General features: G+C 47.2%; 1 protein-coding gene across 13 annotated transcripts in view; it reads left to right on the top strand.

Annotated features, from left to right (window-relative positions):
• The window catches only part of RGS8 (regulator of G protein signaling 8), a 43571-nt gene that overhangs the window by 13185 nt on the left and 5942 nt on the right, over window positions 1-24444 (top strand). For 2 of the 13 annotated variants that reach the window (XM_060295592.1, XM_060295626.1), the window contains exons 2-5: window positions 850-922; window positions 5405-5506; window positions 6524-6588; window positions 23943-24109. In XM_060295592.1, coding sequence (XP_060151575.1) covers window positions 850-922; window positions 5405-5506; window positions 6524-6588; window positions 23943-24109 — 407 coding nt within the window. Of the gene's footprint in view, window positions 1-254; window positions 923-2278; window positions 2427-2842; window positions 2972-5404; window positions 5507-6523; window positions 6589-23942; window positions 24110-24444 lie in introns of those variants that run through there. The other 11 variants (XM_060295601.1, XM_060295606.1, XM_060295614.1 and 8 more) reach the window with 11 other exon arrangements.

Consider the following 24444-nt stretch of genomic DNA (forward strand, 5'->3'; position numbering starts at 1 on the left):
CCACTGCAGAGTGAGAGGGACAGCTGAGATGTGGCAGAGCGGGGTAATTTCAGGGCTGTGTGGTCTGGCTCGGTAGCGCAGCACAATAGACATGGGGAGGAAGGGGGTGGAATCTGTATGTGTGACCTGCCCCGTGGCTTTCTTGCTGTCTGCATTTATCACATCACGTCACACCCAACAAGACAGCCCCCTCCTCCTGGTTCATTAGGAGATCTGATTCGGCTTGGCTTCTGCTGTCAGCAGCTGTCTGAGGCAAGATCTTTATCCTCCCTGCTCCCTGAGCAGCAGCCAGCCTTCAGCCGGCAGCAGAGCTTATGAGAAGAGGCCCCCTGGACCCTTGATGTTCAGCGTACTGGTGGCGGGAAAGAGTTAATACCTCTGGCTTCGTTGCCCCCTGGGCAGCCTCTGGGTGCAGAGGAGGGCAGCTCTGGGCTGTGGGGACTTCCCCCTGAGCTGCTGAGCTACGGCCAGAGGAGCAGGGAAGCACTTAGTGAGGCTGAAGACGAAAGTGCGGGAGGAGTGCCAGGCGAGCTCTGCTCAGGGGCACCTCCTGTATCCTGCCAATGAGGATGGGCGTGCAGACTGTGCCTGGGAGCTGAGCCGCCGCCCGCTGGGTGTAGGCTGCTTCAGTATTTACCGAATGTGACAAGCAGAGAGAAGAGCTTTCGGTGGGGCCGCTTGCTGCCCGGCTCAAGTGGTGGGAGGTGTGCTGTGCACGTATGCAATGTGAATATGTGTGTTTGTGTGCGTGTGTGTGTGCGTGTGCAAGTGTGCCTCTGTGTTCATGCACACATGCCCTTCACCCGCCAAGGATTTGATTGCTAAGAGAAAGATCTACTCTTTCCCCAGAGCTCCTTACCCGCAACCTTTCTGACTATCCCGTTGGCAAAGACCCGCAGGCCATGAGGACTGGTCAAAGACGGTGAGTGTTGCTTTGGCTTCTCTCTTTCCTCTCCGGGTGCCCGTGTGGGCTGATTGCATTATCCATATTTAATTAACCTGTCTCTCCATGCATATTGATTGCTTTCTTCCCGCTGAGGCTCTTAGTTTCTCTTCCCCTCTTTATCAATCTTTGCTCTTTGCTTTTAACCATTTTTTTCCCTTGTGTATCCTCGCTTTCCAATATGTCCCATCCTGTCTGCCCCAGAGTCACCTGTAACTTGATGCCCACTTATTAGGGCACAGGTAGCATGGTGCCAGCATGCCCTCTGCCTTCCTGGGCTCTGAGTAACCCCGAACTCTGTCCCCTAGAAGTCGAGGGCCAAATGGGATAAGAGCCCCTAGGTGCTGGGATGAATGAGAAAGGTGGGGTCAGAGTATCTTGCAGATTCTTACTTAATCGACTCTAAGTTAATATAAGGGGTGGTGGAAGGGCTGAGGGGCATTGATGGCCAGTGCTGGGTTTGGAAGAGAGAGAGGCAGACATCTCAGCAGCTCTGGGAAGCCAGCGCGGACTAGCAGTGGGATGGGAAAAGCGACAAGGCAGTGACAGGAGACCAGGTGATAACTGCCCCAGGTGACCTTGCCTGCTGTGAATGTGGGTGGTAGCCCCTGGTTCTGCTGAGCCCCAAGGTAATAGAGGAGGCTTCCCCCTCCTCTGGGGCTATATCCCACAGGTCAGAGAAAACGAGGCTAAGGTACCCCAAACAATGATTTCTAGAGACCCTTACAGCTGTAAAGGGCTTTGATTTCCCGACTTCTGGGCAAGCAGGTGTGTGCACGGTTAGGACGAAGATTGAGGAAATGTCCTCGCTGTCAGGGAACACAGCCCTGGCTCGGTCTCCCAGAGATGAGCCTTTACACGAAGTCTAACTAAATTTTTTTTCCCAGTTTTAACAAAGCAATCTTTTAATTTGATTGATTATAGTATTATTAGAGGAGGTTTTCTTCAAAAGTATTTGTGAAATGTTCTAGGTAATATCAAAATAATGTCACCTGCATAGATCATGTGGGAACCTGATCTATCTAAATTAAGTTTCTTTTAAAATAGATTCTATGTTTGGTGTCACGGTTCCCCAGGGGAACCCTTTATTGATGGGCTGCTCTCCTCATGTGTTTCTTCCTATCAGTTTCTTCTGTGGGAACAAAGGGTTTGATGCTCTGAGAATGGGACCCTCAGGAGAGACAGATTATTAGTCTATCAGGCCTCCACCTCAAGACCCCCTTTCCCCGATGCCCTTCCTGCTTCGGGTCGGGAACAGGCCAGTCTGCAGAATGTGGAAGGTCAGGCAGCCTCCATATGGGCAGGAAAGAGTGACTTGCATATTCATTTCTTCAGCCTGTGCCTGTGATCCCCGCAAAGGAGCAAACCTGAGTGGTGACAGTGCGTGACAAGCCTCCCTTGGAGTTCTTCCAACCTTCCTCCCGCTCACGCCCTCCCCAGGCACCGGCACTCCCACCTCTGGGACACGTTCCCTTGGAGGGAGGTGAGAAGCAGCCAATCAAAGGATTCTGGAGCAAGTGCTGACCACTCCGCCCCCACCCAGGGCTGGCTGGTCACTTGGGTCCCACTCGAGTAAGACACAGAGAACTGTAATTTTTGGCTTGCCACGCCTGTGCTTTCCTCCCCGGGGGCTCGTGTCCCACTTTACGCTGATGGCCAGTGGCTGGGGAAGCAGGACCTCCTGACCAACAGGCAGCAGTGTGAAGCCACCCAACAACTGGTCCTTGTTCACCCCCGGTTGGTCACCCTTGCTCAGGACCAGCAGACATTCGTGGGGAACGGGTGTGTGTGTGTGTGGGCGGGGGAGGTATTCCGTTGGCAGAAAGTCACCTGCGAGGACTTGTAGTGCAGTCAGATAAGAGAGGGGGCCCGCTCTTACAGCAGATTCTTTGATTTTAGGTGAGAGGACGTGAAAGGGTAAATCCCTGTGCCCCGCAGTCTTATCTCCCGCCCTGACGTCCCTGCACACCAGCCAGAGGGTTAACCGTAAGCGGGTGCCTGTATGGCCGCTTTACTGATGCCACGCAGGTAACTGATGCTAACCTCTCTTCTCGTCTCTGCCACTTTCCTCTTCCTCCGCCTTCCCACCTCCCCTGCTGTCTGAGCCTGCTCCAAGCCTCCTAATGCCGTGGGTGGGCCACTGGCGTCCGTCCCCCAGGCCTCCTGTGTGGACGGCGCTGTCCTTCCCCGGGTGCTCCTTGCAAAGTTGGGGCCTTGCAAGCAGCATCTGCAAGGCCCTCCCGTACTCTGCCGGGACTTATGGGGTGGGACTGTGCATGAGTGTGCATTGAGCCATTTAGGGGTCTCTGAGTTTCCGGGGTAGAGAAGAAAGATGAGGGCAAGTCTAGTCTTTTTCTTAAGTGACCTTAACCTTCGACTCTTGCTTCTGCTCCTATTATTTCAGGCCTATCTAAAAGGTTAAGTCTCAGACAAGATGGAAAATAGAACGATTTTGCCCCAAAGAATATTTTGTGGAAGATTTTTGCAAACTATTTGGGAGACTTACTGCTGTCTTGGTAACAAGTAGCACACTTTACCCGGATCCCTGCTAAACCTTGTTAAATGGCTTGCATGGATGTGCCGTGTTTTGAAATCCTCTTAGTTGATCTTTAGGGGCATCGACCTGACTCTTCAATGATTGATGTTTCTGAGGCACCAAGGGATGAACCGACTCACTCTAAGTCGGTTCTGGCCTGTGGTGCAGCCTGGGCAGGACCTGCACTTGAATTCATGGAATGTGATGACTCAAGGGCCCTTAATCAGTTGCTACAATAGCCTAGTGCTGGGGCCCCCCGTGATTTGTAACAGTGAGTGGACATGAGATGCTCACTGTCAAGGAAGGGAGAATGGCTGTAGCCAATATTTTGAAATGCCAGGAAGTCGATGGCTTCACAAAGCACCTGGCTGAGATGAGCGGTAGGGGCACAGATTGTGCAGAAGAGGAGATATTTCTGCAAACTTGAATGTTCTGGCCTTAAAAGACTCCTCAGAGATGGACTGTGGAGTCCAAGTGTCGTCCATCCCCGCCAAATGTAATACCATCCCCGTAGACATTTGTTGGATAAGATTTCTGTGAACAATTCCCAGGGTCAGGGATGAAAACCCATTTGAAGTAAAAGAAAGAGCTTGAATTGGATCTAACATCTCTGCTCAGGTCCAGGATTTGAGAAAATGAGGAAGGGAAAGCCAGGCTGGAAGAACTTCCTTTCAACAAAGAGAATGACATCTTCTAGGATAATTTCCATGGCAAACTGTTACCAGTGTGCATGTGGCAGGCCCCTGTTATCAGTCACTCTTAAGTCCTGACCATCCCAGACCCCTCCCTCTTAGCTTTACCCTCCATCCGAGGAGTTGCCATGGTTAAAGGCCAGGGGTCAGTAAACTTATTCTGTCAAGAGCCAGGGAGTAAATATTTTTGACTTCATGGGCCGTACAGTGTGTGTTGCAACCACCCAACTCTGCCCTTGTGTTCAAAAACAGCTTTAGACAATATATAAACAAATGGGGTGTTGCATTCCAATAAAACTTTATTTACACAAACATGTATCTTGCAGGGCTGTAGTTTGCCAATCTCGGTGAAAGGTAAAAGTGGCCTAATATTGAGAGTCAGAAAGAGACATTAGCATAATTTCTCATTGGATCTGCCACAACAAATAACTACTAAGTGTCTGGTCCTTAGGAAAATAAAAAATATGAGAAATTTAAGCATGCATGTTACAATTTTAAATATGTTGATCGAGATCAACCAAAATATAAGTAGGTGTATGAGAGCTTAGTTAGGTGAAGGTGCTGACAAGGGGCACCCTGGTTCTTAAGTGCTGATTGTACCCACAGCTTCTCCCCACCCGTAGGCATCAGTCCTCGCTGGTCTGTAGCCATTCCTGTATATCCTCAGGTTTGTGGGATCGGTGGGAAGGACCTGAGGTAGAACTGACCTGCCCTGAAGCCCCATACTTTGTCTGTGCTCTGAGATTCTATGACATGCATCCCTGTATCATGCAATCATCCCTCTGCTCTCCATATGGGTACCACTGGGGCTCTGTAATCAGGATTTACTGCTGCTGCTACTGCTACTTTGCCCTCCTAGTGGGAGAGCAAAATGTGGATTGTTATTATGTCATCGCTGTATTTCCTTTCCCCACAGAGAATCCTAATTTAGAAATTCTTCCAAGCTAACGACCTTCATTGACTTACCATCAACTTGCATGTCAGCTTTAAAAAGCATTAAGCCTCCAGGGGTAGGGGACCTATTACTATTCCGGTAGTCAAGATGGGGAGTGAGTACTGCCCTTGATCCTCTAGGTGTTTCTCCTCTTGTTTATGAGATCTTCAGGGGCCACCTGGGGAAGGAGGGGAGGGGGCACTGCTGGCTCCTGCCACAGCAACCCCAGGGGCGCTTTATGGGGCTGACAGTTATTATTATGACAGTTCTCCATCCTTCTGCCCCTGTGCTTGTTGCAGGAACAAAGGGATGAGGACTCGACTGGGATGCCTGTCTCACAAGTCCGACTCGTGTAGTGATTTCACAGCTATTCTTCCCGACAAACCTAACCGTGCTCTAAAGTGAGTAATACGGCCACACAGCATTCCCGGGGTGCCGACCATGGGTTGCCCACTGTGGGACTGTACAGCCTCATCTTCTCTGGTAGATGGCTGAACAGATGAGCCGAGTGACAAGAATTTCCTGCCTCTCGGCAGCTCCTTTTATATCTCTGAACATGAATGAAAAAATGTTATATTCCTTTTCGAAGGGTATGGCTTAACGATCTCAGAATAGGGACCCTCCTTTTTCTCCTAAGAAAACCATACCATGCAGCTCCCTTATAAAGCTGCAGTGTAGGATACTTCTTGGTTCTATTGAGTTGTCATTCTGAGTTTCTCAGTTTGGAAACAAATTACTCAAATCTACTCTAACATTCTGCTTAGGTTCAGAGAATCTGGATTCAGTGCCTATACTGTGTTAAATGATGTCACAGATGGTACCTCATTTAACCCTCCCGGGGCTCTGTGATGGGTGCTGTTATTCCCATTACAGATGTGAGGAAACTAAGGTGACAGTAAGAGATGGAGTCAGGAGCTCAGCCTAACTTTTTCTAAGTCCAGTTTCTTTCCATTGTTACTGTGACATGTTAATTAATTCATTAATTAACTAGAAGTATAGTTGGTTTACAGCGACATCTTTATTTTTATTTTTTTAGATTTTTATTTTTTTGGCTTGTGGGATCTTAGATCCCCGACCAGGAATTGAACCTGGGCCCTCAGCAGTGAAAGCGCAGAGTCTCAGCCACCGGATTGCCAGGGAATTCCCCATACAGTGACATCTTTAAGTGATGCACTTTCTTAGTTTTGCTTTTTAGACTGAAAGCCAACATATTAAACTTACAGAATTCCAATCCTGAGATTTTTCCATCAGCTCCTTAAGAACATATACATTTATAGCGACAGAATTGTAGGAATCCAGCTATGATCTTCATTTGCCCTCCATTGTTTTGATTTATTCTCCTGAGCAAATCTTAGTGGTGGCTGAAGGAGAGGAGGTCGTTCCAGAAATATTCAAGACAGACGTTTCTTCTTTCCTAGGAGACTATCCACGGAAGAAGCTACGAGGTGGGCAGATTCCTTTGATGTGCTTCTCTCCCATAAGTGTAAGTAGGATTCAGGTTTCATCATGTCTCGGCAAATCATTCATTTTGTAAAAGAGGCACCAAACACCTGCCATGATCCAGGTACTGTGCCTGGTGTCCAAGACAGCTCCAGTCTCTGACCTCACAGAGCCTCCTGGCTAGAGGGCCCGTAGACAAGAAAACATAATTTAAATGCAGTGGGAAGAGGGCCCTTATTTTGTTTTCTGAGCTGAAAGGATGGTCCCAAGGAGCCTTTACGTTCTCAGCAACTTTAACAAGAAAGAATCTGGCTTAGGGGGTTGCAGTGATGTGCTCGATGGGAATGACAGTCTAGATTCCATCCAAAGCTTGTTTTATAAACCGAGATGGCCTCCCCCCAAGTCGCTGGAGAGCCTCAGGTTACTCAGCAGTCAAATGAATATTCTGTGCGTTTTGTTATTGACTTGAGTTGGCAGAGTTTTGAGTTTTCTTGTCCCTCCTTATTTGGGGGGTTTACTACCCCAGCTGTACTATACCCCTCAACTTCCGACCGGGTACGAGTTTTATTGTACACACGTCGGCTATCCCTCCTCTTCCGTGTTCCCCTTTCCTCACCTTGTATGCCTTCTGTTTCCCACAAAGGCAAAAAGAGTTGTGCCTTTTGCAGCGTGGGAAGGGCATCTTGATGGCGGCCAGACTCTTCAGCTCTTGCTTTTTTCTTATCATAAGCAAGTCCGAGTTCATTGGGCTTTACATCCTAGTGGCATGAAAAACATGGGAGTGGGAGAATAGGAGTAAGGAAGTGCGTTTTGAAGAGAAAAGAAGGTTTTACACAGACATTCAGTGTTCCCCATAAATTCGTCTTGCTAATATTAGAAGTCCTGATTGATCTGGGAGCAGAAGGCCTTCTTTTAGTTTAGAGCATTGTTTCCACTTACTTGGGGGACATCGTTTTTTTTGTTTTTTTTTTTTTTGTGTGTGTATTTTTTTTTGCGGTACGCGGGCCTCTCACTGTTGTGGCCTCTCCCGTCGCGGAGCAACAGGCTCCGGACGCGCAGGCTCAGCGGCCATGGCCCACGGGCCCAGCCGCTCCGCGGCATGCGGGATCTTCCCTGACCGGGGCACGAACCCGTGTCCCCTGCATCGGCAGGCGGACTCTCAACCACTGCGCCACCAGGGAAGCCCGGGGGACATCGTTTTGATACAACAAAGTGAAGGGCATTGGCTGGTACTCACGCTTGTGTTCTCGATTTTGACCCAGCTCGGCTACCAGATAGTTGATGGCCTTGATGGAGTCCCTCAGTCTTCAGAAAATGTCTTCAGAAGTGATTTTGCTTTCATCTGGATGAGCAGTCCCCTCTTACTATGCCCCTCATCCTAGTACTAATTAACGAATGCTTTTGACTAGATTTTAAAACGAAATGCAAAATTTAAGAATAAGCACATATTGTAGCAAGTGATTTTGTGAGACAAATAGTCATTTTCGTGTTCTATGGATTACACTTAGGAAAGAAAATAAAGCAGAAGAGATACAGCACATATGACATATGGCTATACCCCCAAACAGCAAACTTCTGTGGCGAATCTGTCGAGGTAATGGAATATGTACGATAGTACTTAGGATTTGATAGTTGTTTTTTATGGGGCGATTCTGACTTATTTTCTGGAATCACATTAGGCTAAATAAGTGTCACTATCAAGTTACACCTTCTTTTCTGGCTGGATTTGATTCAAGGTCATCTTGAAGTTTGATTTCTACTTCAGCCTCATGATTGACTCAGTTTAAGTCACTGAGGCCGTTTTCTCATTCTTAAATGGGGATGGAAATACCTGTGTGCTACCTGTCACCTGGGTGTGAGAATCTTCATGAGAGGACAACTTTAGATGATTTTGGGTTCTCTATGCAAAGGTGTTTTGTAAGAATATGGTGGAATTTTTCAAAAATGTTGCTTGTATTTCTCAAATGAAAAATAACTGTGGCTTGAGAATAAAATTGCAAGTTTTGCTGCCAACGATTAACGTGAAGCCTCTATAGACAGAGTTTATGATGGTAAAATTAGTGGATGGAAGCTTACGGTATGTTTGGATTGCTGCAGTGGCAAGACCGGTGATTTAGAGGTTTAACTGTATTTGTTTGACTCAATGACTTTTAGAGCTAAAGACACTTGGTTCTGCTTCTATCAGGGGTGCTTTGGGTTTCCAGGAATGCAATCACAATTTTCTGAGCTGGGGATTCCACTAAGGGGTGTTACAAGCCAACACCAGATTGCTTTGCTTCTTTGTAAAAAAAAAAAACAGTACAGAAATAAGCTTTTTGAACTTTGAAGTTCTGTGCTCCTTCTTGGAGTCTGATGTTCGTTTTTATTTCTGTTTAGTACGGAAATAAAAAGCCAACGGAGTGAATGTCTTTGAGAAGCAAGGGGCTTTTATTCAGGGGCCTCTGGCAGTATTGCAAAGTTCCCGAGAAGCTGTGGAGGGCCAGAGCCCAGCCTACCTCCAAGAGTGTTGACAACTTTCTGCAAGTCTAATTAGTTTGGGTTAGTACTGTGACTCAGTTGGGGCTGATTGAGCTTTTCCAAAGGGATTACACGTGTGCTGGTCTCTTACGAGGGACAGCAGTATCAGAGGTGTGCAGGGCTTTCAATTAAAACAACAAAGTGTCCTAAAAGAAAGGAGAATGACTGAACGACTGGGCTATGGAAAAACGTGTTAGTCTAGAGCCCACTCGCTGGTAATTCTCCAGGCAGCTGTCCTCCCTGAGTTTTCTATTTTGGAAAATTCAGATAATTGTTCTTGTTCCCATTCTCAGTTTACAGAGCATCTCTGCCATCCTGCTCTGCCTGGATGTTTAGGGCACTTATTTACTCTAAAAAAGGTGTCCCGAGTCTTCATTACGGACAAAATCTATGCTAAGCAGCTGATGGGAGAGGGGCCCCAAGATGAACCAGACAGTCCTTCCCTGGTGGAGAATGCAGGTTTCTGAGAAAACAGACATAGATACAGATAACACAAGAAATAAGGCCACGTGCTAAGACTAGGGGGCCTCAAGATTTCAAATAGAATCCTGACATTCAGTGTTCCTCTTAAATGCCACCTTGTCGACGTTAGAAGTCCTCACCGATCCTGAGCAGAAGGGCTGCTTTTGGTTTAGAGCATTGTTCCATTTAATCAGGGAGTGTACTTCTGCAGAATTAGGAATGCTGACTGGTAGTCAGACCTCTCGATTTTGACCCAGCTCTGCTGCTAAATAGCTGGGCAGCCCTGATGGAATCCTTCAGTGTCTTGGAAAATCTGTTTCCTCATCTCTACAGTGAAGGATCTGGATCCAGGGGGCTGGATTGAGCTCTGCCCTATTGTTCTAGGATGCTATCTGTAGCAACCACCAGGATTGGCAGTCACTAGTCACCTACGGCAGGTGGTTTGAGTCCATGCTGCTTGCAGGGTTATGTAAAACTGCTTGAGAGCTGAAATGGCTTGAGCAACCAGATGAGAGGCGAAGGTACCTGTGTTATGAAGCTTTCTCCTCTCCTTGGCAGGATCCCACTGGGAAGGGATGCACCTCGCGGGTTCAAATCTCAGGGAAAAAAGAAAGCAACTTTTACTATTTTTTAGAATAAAAAAATCTGGAACGTAAATATTTGGGGAGGAATTTTATTTCCAGTTACACTTGCTTACAAGTGCAGTGCAGAGCTAAAGACGCCCCGTGGAGGTCTGGGAGATAACCACTTGCTAAGTGCTCTTTTTTTTTTTTTTAACCAACAAATGAAATTGAAAGTGCTGATGGCTTCATTAGATAGGGAGGGATTTCTAATGTGTGTTAATTTGGCATCTTTCTCCTGTTCATCCAGTGACAATTATAGACTTGCTGTCTGTGTTTGTGCACCTAGTCTGTCCCCAAGGGCATGTGTGCGTGCGCCCACCTCTGCAGTTCATACTCGGGAGAATGAAGGCTCTCAGCTTGTGGGAAATCTTTTCTGACAGGTTGCTGGAGAGCACAGAATTTTGTGTCTTCTGCTTTTATTCCTCATGAGGTTCAGGCATGTGCTTGTTATTTGTCCAGCTTTTAGTAGGACGTTCAGTCCTTAACTCTGAATCAATTCTCCCTCCTTCCCTCTGCCCCTCCTTCCTTTTTTTTTTTTTTTTGACGTAAAAGTTGAAATTCATTCCAGTTCTCAGGTGAAGGTGTAGACAGGGTCTCTTCCCTCTTTCTTTCAGCTGATCCCCCACCGGGATGACAGAGCCCTTCACCCTGGGCCCCCATGTGGTCCTTAGCTTTGTTGCATTGTTTGCAGCGCGTGGAGGGTCCAGGCTGACCTGTCCCCGCCGGGCCAAGGGAAGGCTAGGTTCATGGAATAGTGTACTTGAAAGCTGTTTTACATTTGCAGAGTTAGTATTCATCTCTGAGCAAAAGAGAGCAGTAAAGAAGCTTTTAGTTTTAAAAAAATTAGCCCCTTTGGGAAAATGATTGAGCTATAGAAAAATAGAATGAAGTGACCTGGGCACATAGCAACCAAGCAGAAAACCCCACACAAGCCAACACTAAAATTATCAGCTCATGAAATTCCTCACTTGTTCATGCAAATGGTCTTCAGCTCTAGAATGTACCGTTTAATAAACAGATTTCCACCTGTCACACAGCTCTCCTCACATCCCTCTGCAAGCCGAAAGGTTCTAGAACAGTGTTACTCAAAGTGGGATCCAAGGAAGGCAGCACCAGGAGCTGAGCAGCCGATGGGAGCCTGTGAGAAATGGAAGTTCTTGGGTCCCATCTCGTACCTACTGAATCAGAATCTCTGGGAGTGGGGACCAGCAGTCAGTTTTTGCTCAAGCCCCCCAGTAATGTTGACATGCACTGAAGCTTGAGAAACACTGCTCTAAAACACAAGTATGGGAAACTATGAACCTGGAGCCTCCTGGCGGGGCAGGTGGTCTGTGCTTTCGAAGAAACACACTCAAGACTGTACTGCCATTCTCCAAAGTTCTCAGGCAACGCATCCCTTTAATGGGACATCGTCCATATATTGCAGAGTCCACACATGTAGCAGGCGTGGTGGAGAGTGTTCACAGTAATTAAACAAATATGGCAGGTGTGCTTTCTGGATAAAGTGAGGATAAAAGTTAGAAAGAGATACTCAAATTAGAGATGGATAGAAAAGAAACTTCTCCTCCTTGCCACCCTCTCTATATTGCTGTAATTTTTATTTGCACCCAGGAACATGGATGCATTTAGCCTTTATAGAAGGAGTGACAAGAATATGTAAGGCAGCTATTAAAAGCTTGTTGAAGGGCTTCCCTGGTGGCACAGTGGTTGAGAGTCCGCCTGCCGATGCAGGGGACACGGGTTCGTGCCCCGGTTCGGGAAGATCCCACATGCCGCAGAGCGGCTGGGCCCGTGAGCCATGGACGCTGAGCCTGCATGTCCGGAGCCTGTGCTCCGCAACGGGAGAGGCCACAACAGTGAGAGGCCCGCGTACCGCAAAAAAAAAAAAAAAAAAAATGCTTGTTGAAGAAGGTTTGAATGAAAGCATTTGGACACGCATTCTCTTGCTTACCAGCTGTGACCTTTAGTAAATTATGTAAACTCTATAAACCTCACATTCCTCATCTGTAAAAAGGAATGCTTAGACTTACCTTGTAGATTTGTTGTGACGATTAAATGTGACTACGGTTGTGAAATGCTAGGCATGGTGACTGGTACATGGTGTGGGGCTCCATGAAGGATAAATATTCTTATTATTTTTATTATAACCCAACATTAAATTCATTGAGAACACATGCATTTCATGACTCCTATATACTAGAGATGGTGTCAGCTTCTTGATCCCATAGGCAGCTTGAGGTTCAACTCTGGGGGTAGGGTGGGGTTCACGTTAGCATCACCAGTGGGCTTATTCCAATTTCATAATACCTCACCCCCTTTGCCACGTGAGGTTTTGGCATCCCTTCTTCATACTGTCCCAACTTCCCCTCAATGTATGTGAGAGCATCCATCTGCGATGTAGTTTTTTGTTTTTTTTTTTTTTTTTTTTTTTTTTGCGATGTAGTTTTTAAAAGCCCAGTAGGTGAATCTGATATGTTTCCTCTTTGAGAGTCCCTGCAGTGTTGTTATATCAAACCAACCAGAAAAACATTCCTAAACACTTAATTTTTGAAATCTTTTAGGCTCTGGACTGGTGTACATGGGATTTGATAATACTTCTCTTGTTTTAAAGGAGTCATTTGTGAATGCTAAACTTTCACCCTATTTGGGGCACATCTCCTTTGTCATCCCTTTAATAAAAAATCCCTTGCCAATTTCTTATAATAGTTGCAGATACAGGCTCGACCACGTTTTTTCTGTTACTTGACTCAGTTTCTGCTTGATAAAATAAGAAGGAACATTGGACTAGGAGTTGTAAGACCCAGGCTCTCCTTCCTCTTCTGTGACCACGTCCTAGGAAGAACAAGCCATGCCACCCCAGGGCCTCACCATTTCCTTGTGTTCCATGTAGGCCTGGATCATAGGATGTCCCATGTGTTTTCTGACTCAAAGAGTCTAGCAACCAAGTCCTACTACTATCATAATCTATCATCTTGCGATATATATACTAACAAAGTAGAGATCATTGAAGAAAATTACGCGAATCACAAGACTGAAGTACAATTAGCATACTAATTGCTTGCCAGTAAATGTCAGTAACTGGAAATAGTTTGTTCTCTAAATAATCTTCCTACCTAAATCTTCTTAGCCCCAGTTATTTGCTTAAAAACCTTCATTTTATAGATAACATAAAAGAAAGCCTTTGATCCTGGTGCTATTCTCATCACAAATTTCAAATTAGTGAGCTTAGTTTCGAATCAAAGAGGTTTTGACTTCGTCATTAGTATATGTATCCTAGATTTCATGAACGTGTTTTCCTCTCCTCTCCTTCGTCTGACCTTGGATCCATTAACCAGCTTATTTTTTCCCAATTGATCAGGGACGCAACAAGAGGACTGTGGTCTTTGGGACTACACTTTCGCAAACAGAAAGCTAAAAAAATATATATATGTATATATCATTCTTGTGATCTTTTCTTTTTTTCCAAGCCTGGGAACTGAACTAGGCTCAAGCCCACCCCCAGTGCCAGCTAAATCAGGGCTCCTGGACCTTGAACTGTTACCTAAGCCACCCTCCCTGCTGCACCAGCTGCACGGCTCATTCATAGTGACCCAGTTCCTTTTCTTATGTAAGCACCCTGCATCAAAGCACTAGAGGGAGGATGCCGGCAGCAGGCAGCGTGTGCGGCCACGGGAGTGCTCTTGCAGATGCAGTGCATGCTCGGGAGGTTGCCAAAGTTCTGTCCAGTGTTCCAGGAATTCTGGACACCATCCTTTCCTTTCCTGCGACTCAATAGACACTAATCTCAAAAATGTCTGATGTCCTTAGTGTCTTGACTTAGAAGGTCACGCAGAGAAAGCCAAAGTGAAATAAAAATGAAATGAAATGAAAAAAAAAAAAGGCAGATCCTCCTGTTTCTCTCTCATTCTCCTGAACGGTTTCTCACCCATCATCTTTAAGTTACCAGGGTCGTGTTTTGGTATTAGGCAGGTTATGTTCTGTCCAATGATTCCTTAAGCCAGCAAAGTACAGGAGTAATGATCACAAACACATGTGGAGCAATCCCTGTCTTAGTGTCAGGCTCTGCATGCTGTTTACGTGTATTAACTCACCTCATCCCCACGGCCCCATGGGGGAAGTACTGTTAGCATCTGCATTTCACAGAGGAGAGAACTGAGGCACAGAGAGCTTAAGCATCTTGCTCAAGGTCACACAGAGCCAGGACACAGTCCCAGGCAGAATGGCTTCAGGGGTCAGAGAGAAATCACTCTCCAGCAGCCTGGAATCTGTGGGGGTGGTGGAGGGGGGTCTCTACTTCTCTGAGTAGTGGGGAGGGATCTGAGTCTGGGATACCCCAGGGGGGTGAGTGGGTAAGGGAGGGGTGGATGGTGCCTGGCAGGTGTGGGCAAAGGAAGCACAGCTAACAAAGCAGCTGACTCTGAGAGATGCCAGTAAATGCTCATGAGCCTTTCAGAGATGAACCGGCATCCTGCATTGTAACCAACTGCAGTTTATGGACAAGCAGAAGGGAAGGAGAGGGTCCTGGTGGACAGAAGGGGAAAAATGGAAGGAGGAGTGAAAAGGGACAGAGGACAGAAGAAAAGGGAGAAGGGGGGGGGGGGAAGATGCTGAGGAGATTAGGGAGAGGACCAGACAAAAGGCTTGCTGGGAGGAGGTGGGAGGTGATAGAAGGGGGCGGAAAAGATGTAGATGGGAAGAAGGAATCCTGCTGGAGCCTCATACAATTCCTTTGCTAGGTCACATGAGCAGGAAAGTTGGGCCAGGTTGGGGACAAGTGGTCTGTACACAGAGGCCCGCCGCGGCCATCTGCTCTGGGGCAGGGGAGGGGCTCCTGCAGCCATGGGGCGGTGGAGGGGGACTCCCACCCCATCTCACTTCCATTGTTCCGGGATGAAGTTTCTCTTTGCACAGTGACCCTCCACCCTGCGTTGCTTGCTCAGAGCCGGCCCTGGAAATATGAAAGGATGGGGGAGGGGCTGAGAGGGGAGGGCAAGCAGAGGAGGAGGGCTGTGATCCCCATGGTCTGCGCAGGCCTCCATGAGGTTTTCAGTGTGTCTTTGCTGCGATGCTGCTTCTTGGGTCCAGACCCTCCTAGGCCTTTCTCCCCTCCTTCCTCATCTCTCCTCAAGCTCTTCCCTTGAAATCCTGGTAAATTTCAAGTGCTACATTTTGCTTTGTTTGCCCTCCCACTCCCTCTGAAACCCGCCCTGGAAATGCAGGCAAACACAGTTTGGATCAAGACTGCCGGTGACCGGAGGCACCTTTACAAGGTCACTCAGCTGTGCTCTGTTAGAGTGTCCCCGGGCCAGGGTGGGGGAGTATGCCTGTCTGCTCTCTGAGGTGCCCCCTGCATCCTGGGAGGGACACGTAGGGTGGGTATCAGAGCTGCGGAAAAGAAGAGAGTTCAGACAGATTCCAGGTTGAGTGGTACCTAACGGCCTCCATTGTCGCCACAGAGGAGGTGATGGCAGGTGTCGTCCTGCCGGAGAATCTCCAGCTCTGTGAGCCCAATGGTGTGTTTGCCCTGCTGTGGCGTACTTTCAGCATACTGTCTGATTTGGGGTTATTGCCCACCCCTCCTTTAGAGGAAGCGATAACGTGGGGTCTGCCAATGGTCACCAGAGGAGAGACAGGCGGAGTGGGCTCTGAAGTCGCGTAGATGTGTGTGTAAGTCCACCTCCCACCCCTTACTGTCTAAGGGACCACAGACGTTTCACTTAAACTCTCCAAGGTGAGAAAGCCTCGGGCTTTGAGATGTTAAGGTGTTTTCCCCAGGTCACACAGGATTCAAACGCAGGCTGTCTGACTCCAGAGCCTCTGCCTTGATAATAGGGTTGGTGTAAGGGTTACGTGAGTTGATATGTAGATTGGATACCATAGAACTTGGCCTGGGGTAAGTCCTTGATGTATAATGTGAGAAAGAGGATGGAAAACCATCGTCTGAGAGCTGTGTGTGATGCAGACACATCAAGGTTGTGATGGGGGCACAGAGCAGAGCGCTGACCCTACCTGGGAGAGTTCATGAGAGCCACCACCCTCACTTTCCAGATGACGATGCTGAGACTCAGTGAGGTTGAATGTGCTAATTATGGGCAGCCTGCCTGTGATCAGAACTGGTGCTTCTGGGTGAGACAGTGGTGCTCCCATCCCAGGCGGGATGGGCAGGGTCAGTAGGCTGCCTCAACGGAGCTGCCAGACAATTGCAATCTGAGTATGAGCTCACCACACATTTTACTCCAAATCTCCATCCCCACTGAGTCAGTCTGAGCTGCTCTAATTCAGTTGGGTGCTACTGCCCATGCCCATTCTTCTCTCTATGTTGTTCTACTCTCCGATACTCCTCTGCCTCCCTCGGTGACTTTTTTCATTTCCTCCCCAACTCATCTGTCGCCCTCATTCCTGGAAATGTCGTCACTATTGTGTTGTTGCTTGAGGCCTCCTTGTCTTGTGCTGTGCAATGGCTCTCCCTCCCCTGCTCTCCAGTCATCACCGGCGCAGGCGTCCCTCAGGCCCCACCGTTGTGCAGAGCTGGAGAGTGGACCACTGTCTCACATAAGAATGCTGGCTCTAATCCCACTACTGGGCATATACCCTGAGAAAACCATAATTCAAACAGTCATGTACCAAAATGTTCATTGCAGCTCTATTTACAATAGCCTGGAGATGGAAACAACCTAAGTGTCCATCAACAGATAAATGGATAAAGAAGATGTGGCACATATATACAATGGAATATTACTCAGCCATAAAAAGAAATGAAATTGAGCTATTTGTAGTGAGGTGGATAAGACCTAGAGTCTGTCATACAGAGTGAAGTAAGTCAGAAAGAGAAAGACAAATACCGTATGCTAACACATATATATGGAATTTAAGAAAAAAAAAATGTCCTGAAGAACCTAGGGGTAAGACAGGAATAAAGACACAGACCTACTAGAGAATGGACTTGAGGATATGGGGAGGGGGAAGGGTAAGCTGTGACAAAGCGAGAGAGAGGCATGGACATATATACACTACCAAACGTAAAATAGATAGCTAGTGGGAAGCAGCCGCATAGCACAGGGAGATCAGCTCGGTGCTTTGTGACCACCTAAAAGGGTGGGATAAGGAGGGTGGGAGGGAGGAAGACGCAAGAGGGAAGAGATATGGGAATATATGTATATGTATAACTGATTCACTTTGTTATAAAGCAGAAACGAACACACCATTGTAAAGCAATTATACTCCAATAAAGATGTAAAAAAAAAAAAAGAATGCTGGCTCTGCAGCTTGGCATCCTTGCTACTTGCTAACTGTGTGACCATTGGCAAGCTATTTAACTTCTCTAAGTTTCATTTTTCTCTACTGCGAAATGGTGAAACTATCAGGACCTATGCTGTAGATTTGCCACGAGGTTCACAATGCATTTGGTGCTGCACCTGGCCCCAAGTGAGTGCTCAATACCTATTTGCAGTGGTTATTTTAAAAATGCCTTCTCTAACTTCAACTTTTCTTTACCTCCAGCTTGGCCTCTTCCTTTTTTAGTGTCCCAACTGCTGGTGCCTTCCTGCTCTCCAGGTTCCATTTGCCAGCCTGGAGCTGATGCTCCTGTCTTTTTTTTTTTTTTTTTTAATTTATTTATTTTTGGCTGTATTGGGTCTCCATTGCTGCGCATGGGCTTTCTCTAGTTGCGGTGAGCGGGGGCTACTCTTCATTGCACTGCGTGGGCTTCTCATTGCAGTGGCTTCTCTTGTTTTGGAACACAGCCTCTAGGTGCGCGGGCTTCAGTAGTTGTGGCACGCGGGCTCAGTAGTTGTGGCTCGCGGGCTCTAGAGTGCAGGCTCAATAGTTGTGGCACATGGGCTTAGTTGCTCCGCGGCATGTGGGATCTTCCTGGACCGGGGATTGAACCCGTGTCACCTGCACTGGCAGGCAGATTCTTAACCACTGTGCCAGCAGGGAAGTCCCTATGCTCCTGTCTTTGAATGACGGGCACACCCCAAAGCTAAAAGGTCTTGCTCCTTTCCTGGTGCATCGTAACACTCTCCAGGAACTGAAATCTAGGTCTTCATAATGGTTTGCCTACTTCCTACCAGGGTCCTATTCTTTTTTCCAGAGTAGCTGTTCCCAGACTCTTTTCACTCTCATAGGTGTCCCCACCACAGTACATACTACATTTGTAATTATTCAATTAATTATTTTAAATGATTGCTTAATGTCTGTTACACTAGACTAGCTTGCAAGTTCTGTGAGGTGGTGACTTTATATGATTTGATTCTACCGTATCTCCAACATCTGGCACGTGGAGGCAGACCACCTGCAGGGCCTTCATCCCAAATTAATAAAGAAGATCAAAGCTGTTCAACCATGACACATCTCAAATATGTCCCTTCCTGGACCATTTCTCTCTATTGCCATCCGCCCCCCTCTCTTTCTCTACTTTTTTTTTTTTTGGCGGTACGCGGGCCTCTCACTGCTGTGGCCTCTCCTGTTGTGGAGCACAGGCTCCGGACACGCAGGCTCAGTGGCCATGGCTCACGGGCCCAGCCGCTCCGCGGCATGTGGGATCCTCCTGGACCGGGGCACGAACCCGTGTCCCCTGCATCGGCAGGCGGACTGTCAACCACTGCACCACCGGGGAAGCCCTCTTTCTCTACTTTTGACTTTCAGGAAGTCAAGTTCATCCACTTCTTCTTGGACCCTTTCCTTCTTTAGAATCTGCCTTTAACAGATACTGTTCTTTTGCCCCTTTAATTACTCTCTTCCCTTGCTCTTTCCCTTCTGCTTGCAAACACACCTGGAAAGATCTTGCTTCAGAGTCATATGGACAGTAGGGAAACTTGGCTGTTCTTGCCAGCTGTGGACTGGAAAATTTATCTAACTTCGTAAGTTTTAGTTTCTTCCTGTGGAAAATGAGAGTGGATCATTTGTGCTATCTATGGATCAGAGTTGCTGTGAAAATAAATTGAGCTGCTGTTTGTAAAATCTCCAGCAAAAATCATGGCATATAGTAAATAAATAAAACTCCCTGCCCCAGATGCTAAAGAAAGAAATAAAAACTGTATCATTTCCCTTTCCTACCACTTTCTCCAGCTAATATCAGATGGGAACTCCTTCAACATCCTGCACCCACAGGAGAAACTTTCCTGCATCCACACGCAGCCTTTCCTCTTTTTCTCCATCACAATGCTGTTCTCAGGCCTATTTCTCCTACCTTCCTGGAGGCAACATATTATCAATGAAACTTTCTTTTCGTTAACTTCAACTCCTCCAGCTCAACAAGTCTTTTCTGGCCAGATCAACGTTTAATCATACCCAAGGCTATCTTACAAAAACCCCACGACACACACACACACACACACACACACACACACACACACCCACCCACCCACCCCAGACCATTTTCCTGACTTCTTGTTTCCCTCCAGCTGTGCTGTCTGATCTCTCTACTCTCCTTCTTGCAAGAGGCATCTGAATTCATTGTTTCAACATCTTCCCCCCTCATTCCCCACTATACTTACCACAATATGACTAGGGCTCTCATCACACCACGAAGACTGTTCTTGCCAGTGGTTGCGGAACCTTGTCGCCAAGTCTAAAGACCATCGCTTCTCAGACCGTATCTATCTTGTGACCTCTGGGTAGCGCTGGACACAGTGGCCACTTCCTACCTGAAATGTTCCCTTCCCTGGCCTTTTGGAATGCTGTGTTATCCCTCTGTCTCTGGCTCTTTCACAGGCCTCTTGGTGTATGTCTATCCTACAGGTAGGCTCAATAATTTTAGCATTATTATTATTATTATTAAACACTAGTCTTACTAAACTATTTCTGGTTACTCAAATAAACCTTTCTTAATTGTAGGCCTCCGTGCCTGTGGTTCCAGCTTTCTGCAAGTCTCTTCTTCCTCTTTCCCTTCCTTTTTCACTTAGCTTCCTTCTCCTCAGCTTCACATCTCAGCCTAGAAGCTTCTTCCTCCTATAAGACTTCCCTCTCCTCCTCAGCTCTGGCTCAGGCGCCCCACCCCGGGTACTTTCACAGCCACCTACGCTTTCCCTAGCATATCACTTATCATCTATACCATAATTACCGTAATTATGTTATCTTGGCTCAAATTGCTCTTTTACTGAAAGTTCTGTGAGCACTTAGTTGTGCCTGTCCCTTCTGCCCAGGCTCCTAGCAGAATGCCTGGGTCACATAATGGGTGAATGAATGAATGAGTGGAGATGGCCTTACTGCTGTGTTGGATTGGTAGTTAGGCTATCTTTTGGTTTTTTTTGTTTGTTTGTTTTTTGCGGTACGCGGGCCTCTCACTGCTGTGGCCTCTCCCGTTGCGGAGCACAGGCTCCGGACGCGCAGGCTCAGCGGCCATGGCTCACGGGCCCAGGCGCTCTGCGGCATGTGGGATCTTCCCGGACCAGGGCACGAACCCGTGTCCCCTGCATCGGCAGGCGGACTCTCAACCACTGCGCCACCAGGGAAGCCCTATCTTACGTTTTTAAATGCTGCATGTTATTACTTGCGTGAACTCAGCCAATCCACTTCTCTAAGCATGTTTTCCTCATCTATAAAGTGGGAAGAAGTAAAGCAACGTTCCTGAGGATACTCTGCAGGTGTTATCTCCTTTAATCCACACAAAGACCCAGCAAAGCTGAGATCTGATGCAAGGCGATAATGTCTGTACCTTGGGTAGGGTAAGGCCACACAGTTTCCCTAGCAGGGCGACCCTCAGTAATAGCATCGAGGAAGGCAGAGAGGTAATTTTCTCCATTTCAGCTTGCTCACAAGCACCCATTTTTGCCTGATGGAAAGCACAACAAAATCTAACACAAACAGCAAACGAAGTTTTCAATTCAAAGAATTTAGGCTCATCTGGTTGAAAAACAACAGACTCTTCAGAGTCCCTCTTCTGAGTCACTTTACATTTGCCCCTTTAGATAAACGCATAGTGTTTTAGGGTTCCCCCAGCCCCGCACCTTTTCCTTCCCACACCCTGACAGCAGCGGGAAGGCAGCAGGGGAGGGCCTCTGGCCCGTGTCCTCCCTGTGTCATGGATCGTGTCCCTGGCTCTTGTCACCTGTGGATTGGTCATTGCTCCGAGGCCACCTTGCGGAAGCAGCCCCGCCCATGCCCCTTGGCTCTCCCGGGCAGAGTCTCCTCAGAGGCTTCCGCAGCTGCAGGTGGTTTTCTCTCCCACCTCTGCCTGTAGCCTCTGACGGGCATGCTAGCTCTCAAACCCCTGTTCTTTTAGAGCCTGAGGAAACTTCTAGAGCTCCTCTATGAGAACTTGGAGGAGACAAGACATGGCAAAAAGAGCACCCACGAGGGATTTTATGGACAGGGATTTTATGGACAGCGATTTTATGATTTGTTTTCTGATGTATCCCAAGATTTTGAACAGTACTTTGTTCATGAGTAGTATTTTTTTAAAAAAATTGTTGAATTGAATGAATGCTTTTCAGAACATCTCTCTGCCTAATTAGTGCCACGCCACTGCTTCACACTCACTTTGATTCTTAATTTATCTTGGACTTCTGTGCCCTCCTCTCAGTGTTTTGAACCCAGTGCAGGAAGGAGGGGCAGTGGGGCACTGAGCAGACCTTTCGTATGAGTCTAAACTGTATTACTCTCCTCCTGCCTGGCACAGGGACAATTTTATTTCCAACCTGCCTGATGGGAAACAACCTTATATCATATTCTGCTTTCTCCAGACTCCTTGTCTTACTGTTAAGGTGACCATGTGTCCTGATTTTTGCCTATGGTGGTCATGGTTTATGTCTGTTGTCCCTGTGTAATTAACAGAAGTGGCCCCCTTGACTCCCAGAAATGTCCTGGCTGGGGTGATAGATTTCATGGCCACCCCTACTTTTGTTAAACACTTTAAGCTCAGGCCTCCAAACTTAGATTTCTTTGTGATTTAACGTTTAGCTTTGGGATTTTCATCAACACCCTTTTCTCTCCCAAGTTCCTGGCTCTTACAATTAAAAGTCTTGACTTTTATAACTATGGTTCTAGTGTGGGCATTACGATGTCTATTTGGACAGATAAACAATGACTTTTTAATTAGGAGAAATAAAAATGTTTCAGAAAAGTAAAAACAAACAGTTAAATATGTCAACCACATGGCACCATCAATCCATGGAATGATGGTGGACAGTGCCCGGGCCTAGCACCTATGGATGGACCTTCGATGCTCAGGGGAGTCCATCACCCAGAATTAAGAACTGTTAACATATTGTCCTTCTAGTAAATTTTAGAAAAGAAATAAAACATTATAACCAGAGTCTTTTTTTTTAATTAATTGATTTTATTTATTTATTATTTTTGGCTGCATTGGGTCTTCGTTGCCGCGCATGGGCTTCTCATTGTCGTGGCTTCTCTTGTTGCGGAGCACGGGCTCTAGGTGCGCGGGCTTCAGTAGTTGTGGCACGTGGGCTCAGTAGTTGTGGCTCGTGGGCTCTAGAGCGCAGGCTGAGTAGTTATGGTGCACCAGCTTAGTTGCTCCGCGGGTTGTGGGATCTTCCCGGACCAGGGCTCGAACCCGTATCCCCTGCATTGGCAGGTGGATTTTAAACTACTGCACCACCAGGGAAGCCCCCAGCCAGAGTCATTTTTAACCAATGCAGTCACTCCTTTATTTTAGGCTGTATCTGTCCTTCCTCTGAGGACAGTGGGTAGAAAGCTAGAGCTCTTATTTGATTTGAGGAGCATGCGTTAAAGGTTAAGATAATTTATCAAAACTATTTTAAAATAAAAACATCAGCTGAACACATAGGCTATCAATGAATGTTGTTTCCCTTTCCAAATCTATGTGATAACACTGCTCATCTTATTCCGATTGGAAGCTCTGTTTGGCAGTATGCGTGACATTGATTAAGAAAAATGCAAGGCTATGTTAATCATTAACTCATTTAGTAGAAAAATTATAATTCATCTTAATTAAAATGTATAATTTGATAGGCAAGATCTTTTAAAATAAAGCATCCACGGAATTAATCATTAAACTATGGGGCCTCAAAAGTTTTTTAAAAGAGGCTGAGAACCCCTTCCATATAACCGAATGGTTTTACAGACTGCATTTCAGTGGGTGTTTACTTTCAGACATTTTTCTGATAATAGTGAAAGATTTGCCCTGAGGCATTCACTCCCCCCCACCCCCCATCAGTTTGTCTTGTGACAGATTGTTTTTTCAGGTTGGTTGACTTGCATTGGTGCAGGGAATGGATTACGTATATTACTTTGGCCTCATTAGAAACACAGGCTCACCAGTAGACCCAGGGGACAGCCAACTCTGCATTAGGGGACAGGCAGTCACCACCGAGGGCTGATTAGAAGCGACCAGGCCTTCCCATAGTCATTATTCCTATGGCTTCCTAAACATTTCTCCAGAATATCACTATGATCCTTGAATGAGAAGCATGGCTTGCCTCTGACGGTACCTGTGTGTTTAAGAGAATGGAGTCTTCAAGAGGATGTGGAGGAGAGCAGTGAGGGCTGGACAATCAGGGACACTCCTTTGTTTTTTTTTGCGGTACGCCGGCCTCTCACTGCTGTGGCCTCTCCCGTTGCGGAGCACAGGCTCCGGACGCGCAGGCTCAGCGGCCATGGCTCACGGGCCCAGCCGCTCCGCGGCAATGTGGGGTCCTCCCAGACCGGGGCACGAACCCGTGTCCGCTGCATCGGCAGGCGGACTCTCAACCACTGCGCCACCAGGGAAGCCCAGGGCCACTCTTGTGTTATGACTACCTTTCTTTCTTCTACAGTTCTTGGACTTAAGCCTCTTCCTATTTCCCTTCCTTTCCACTTCCCTCCACGTCCACAGATGGGGTGGCTGCGTTCCGCGCCTTCCTGAAGACGGAGTTCAGTGAAGAGAACCTGGAGTTCTGGTTGGCCTGTGAGGAGTTCAAGAAGACCAGGTCAACTGCAAAACTTGTCTCCAAGGCCCATAGGATCTTTGAAGAGTTTGTGGATGTGCAGGCTCCGCGGGAGGTGTGTTGGCGGTGGGGTCTTGTCAGACCTCCATCCATTGCTCTCTCTCCTTGCTGGGGTTTGAGCCAGGTTTGATGGGGACTTTCTTCTGAAATGAACCTCACTGCTCTGATGGCTCTGGATACAAAAGGGATCCCTTTTAAGGTGCAGAGCCCAAGGATTCTATAAAAAGGAGCTCTATTGGGAGTATTTTAGCTGTCTGTCAGTTAAACATGTGTCAGCAGGAACTGTGTTTCTATAGGGATTCTGCAAGATAGACGCCAGTAAGCCCATGTTAGTTTTCCTAGTGGAACGCAGCATGACTCGATGGAGTGAGCATGTACTTTGGAATCTTG

Source organism: Globicephala melas, chromosome 1 (genome assembly GCF_963455315.2).
Source record: "Globicephala melas chromosome 1, mGloMel1.2, whole genome shotgun sequence".
Classification (NCBI taxonomy): domain Eukaryota; kingdom Metazoa; phylum Chordata; class Mammalia; order Artiodactyla; family Delphinidae; genus Globicephala; species Globicephala melas.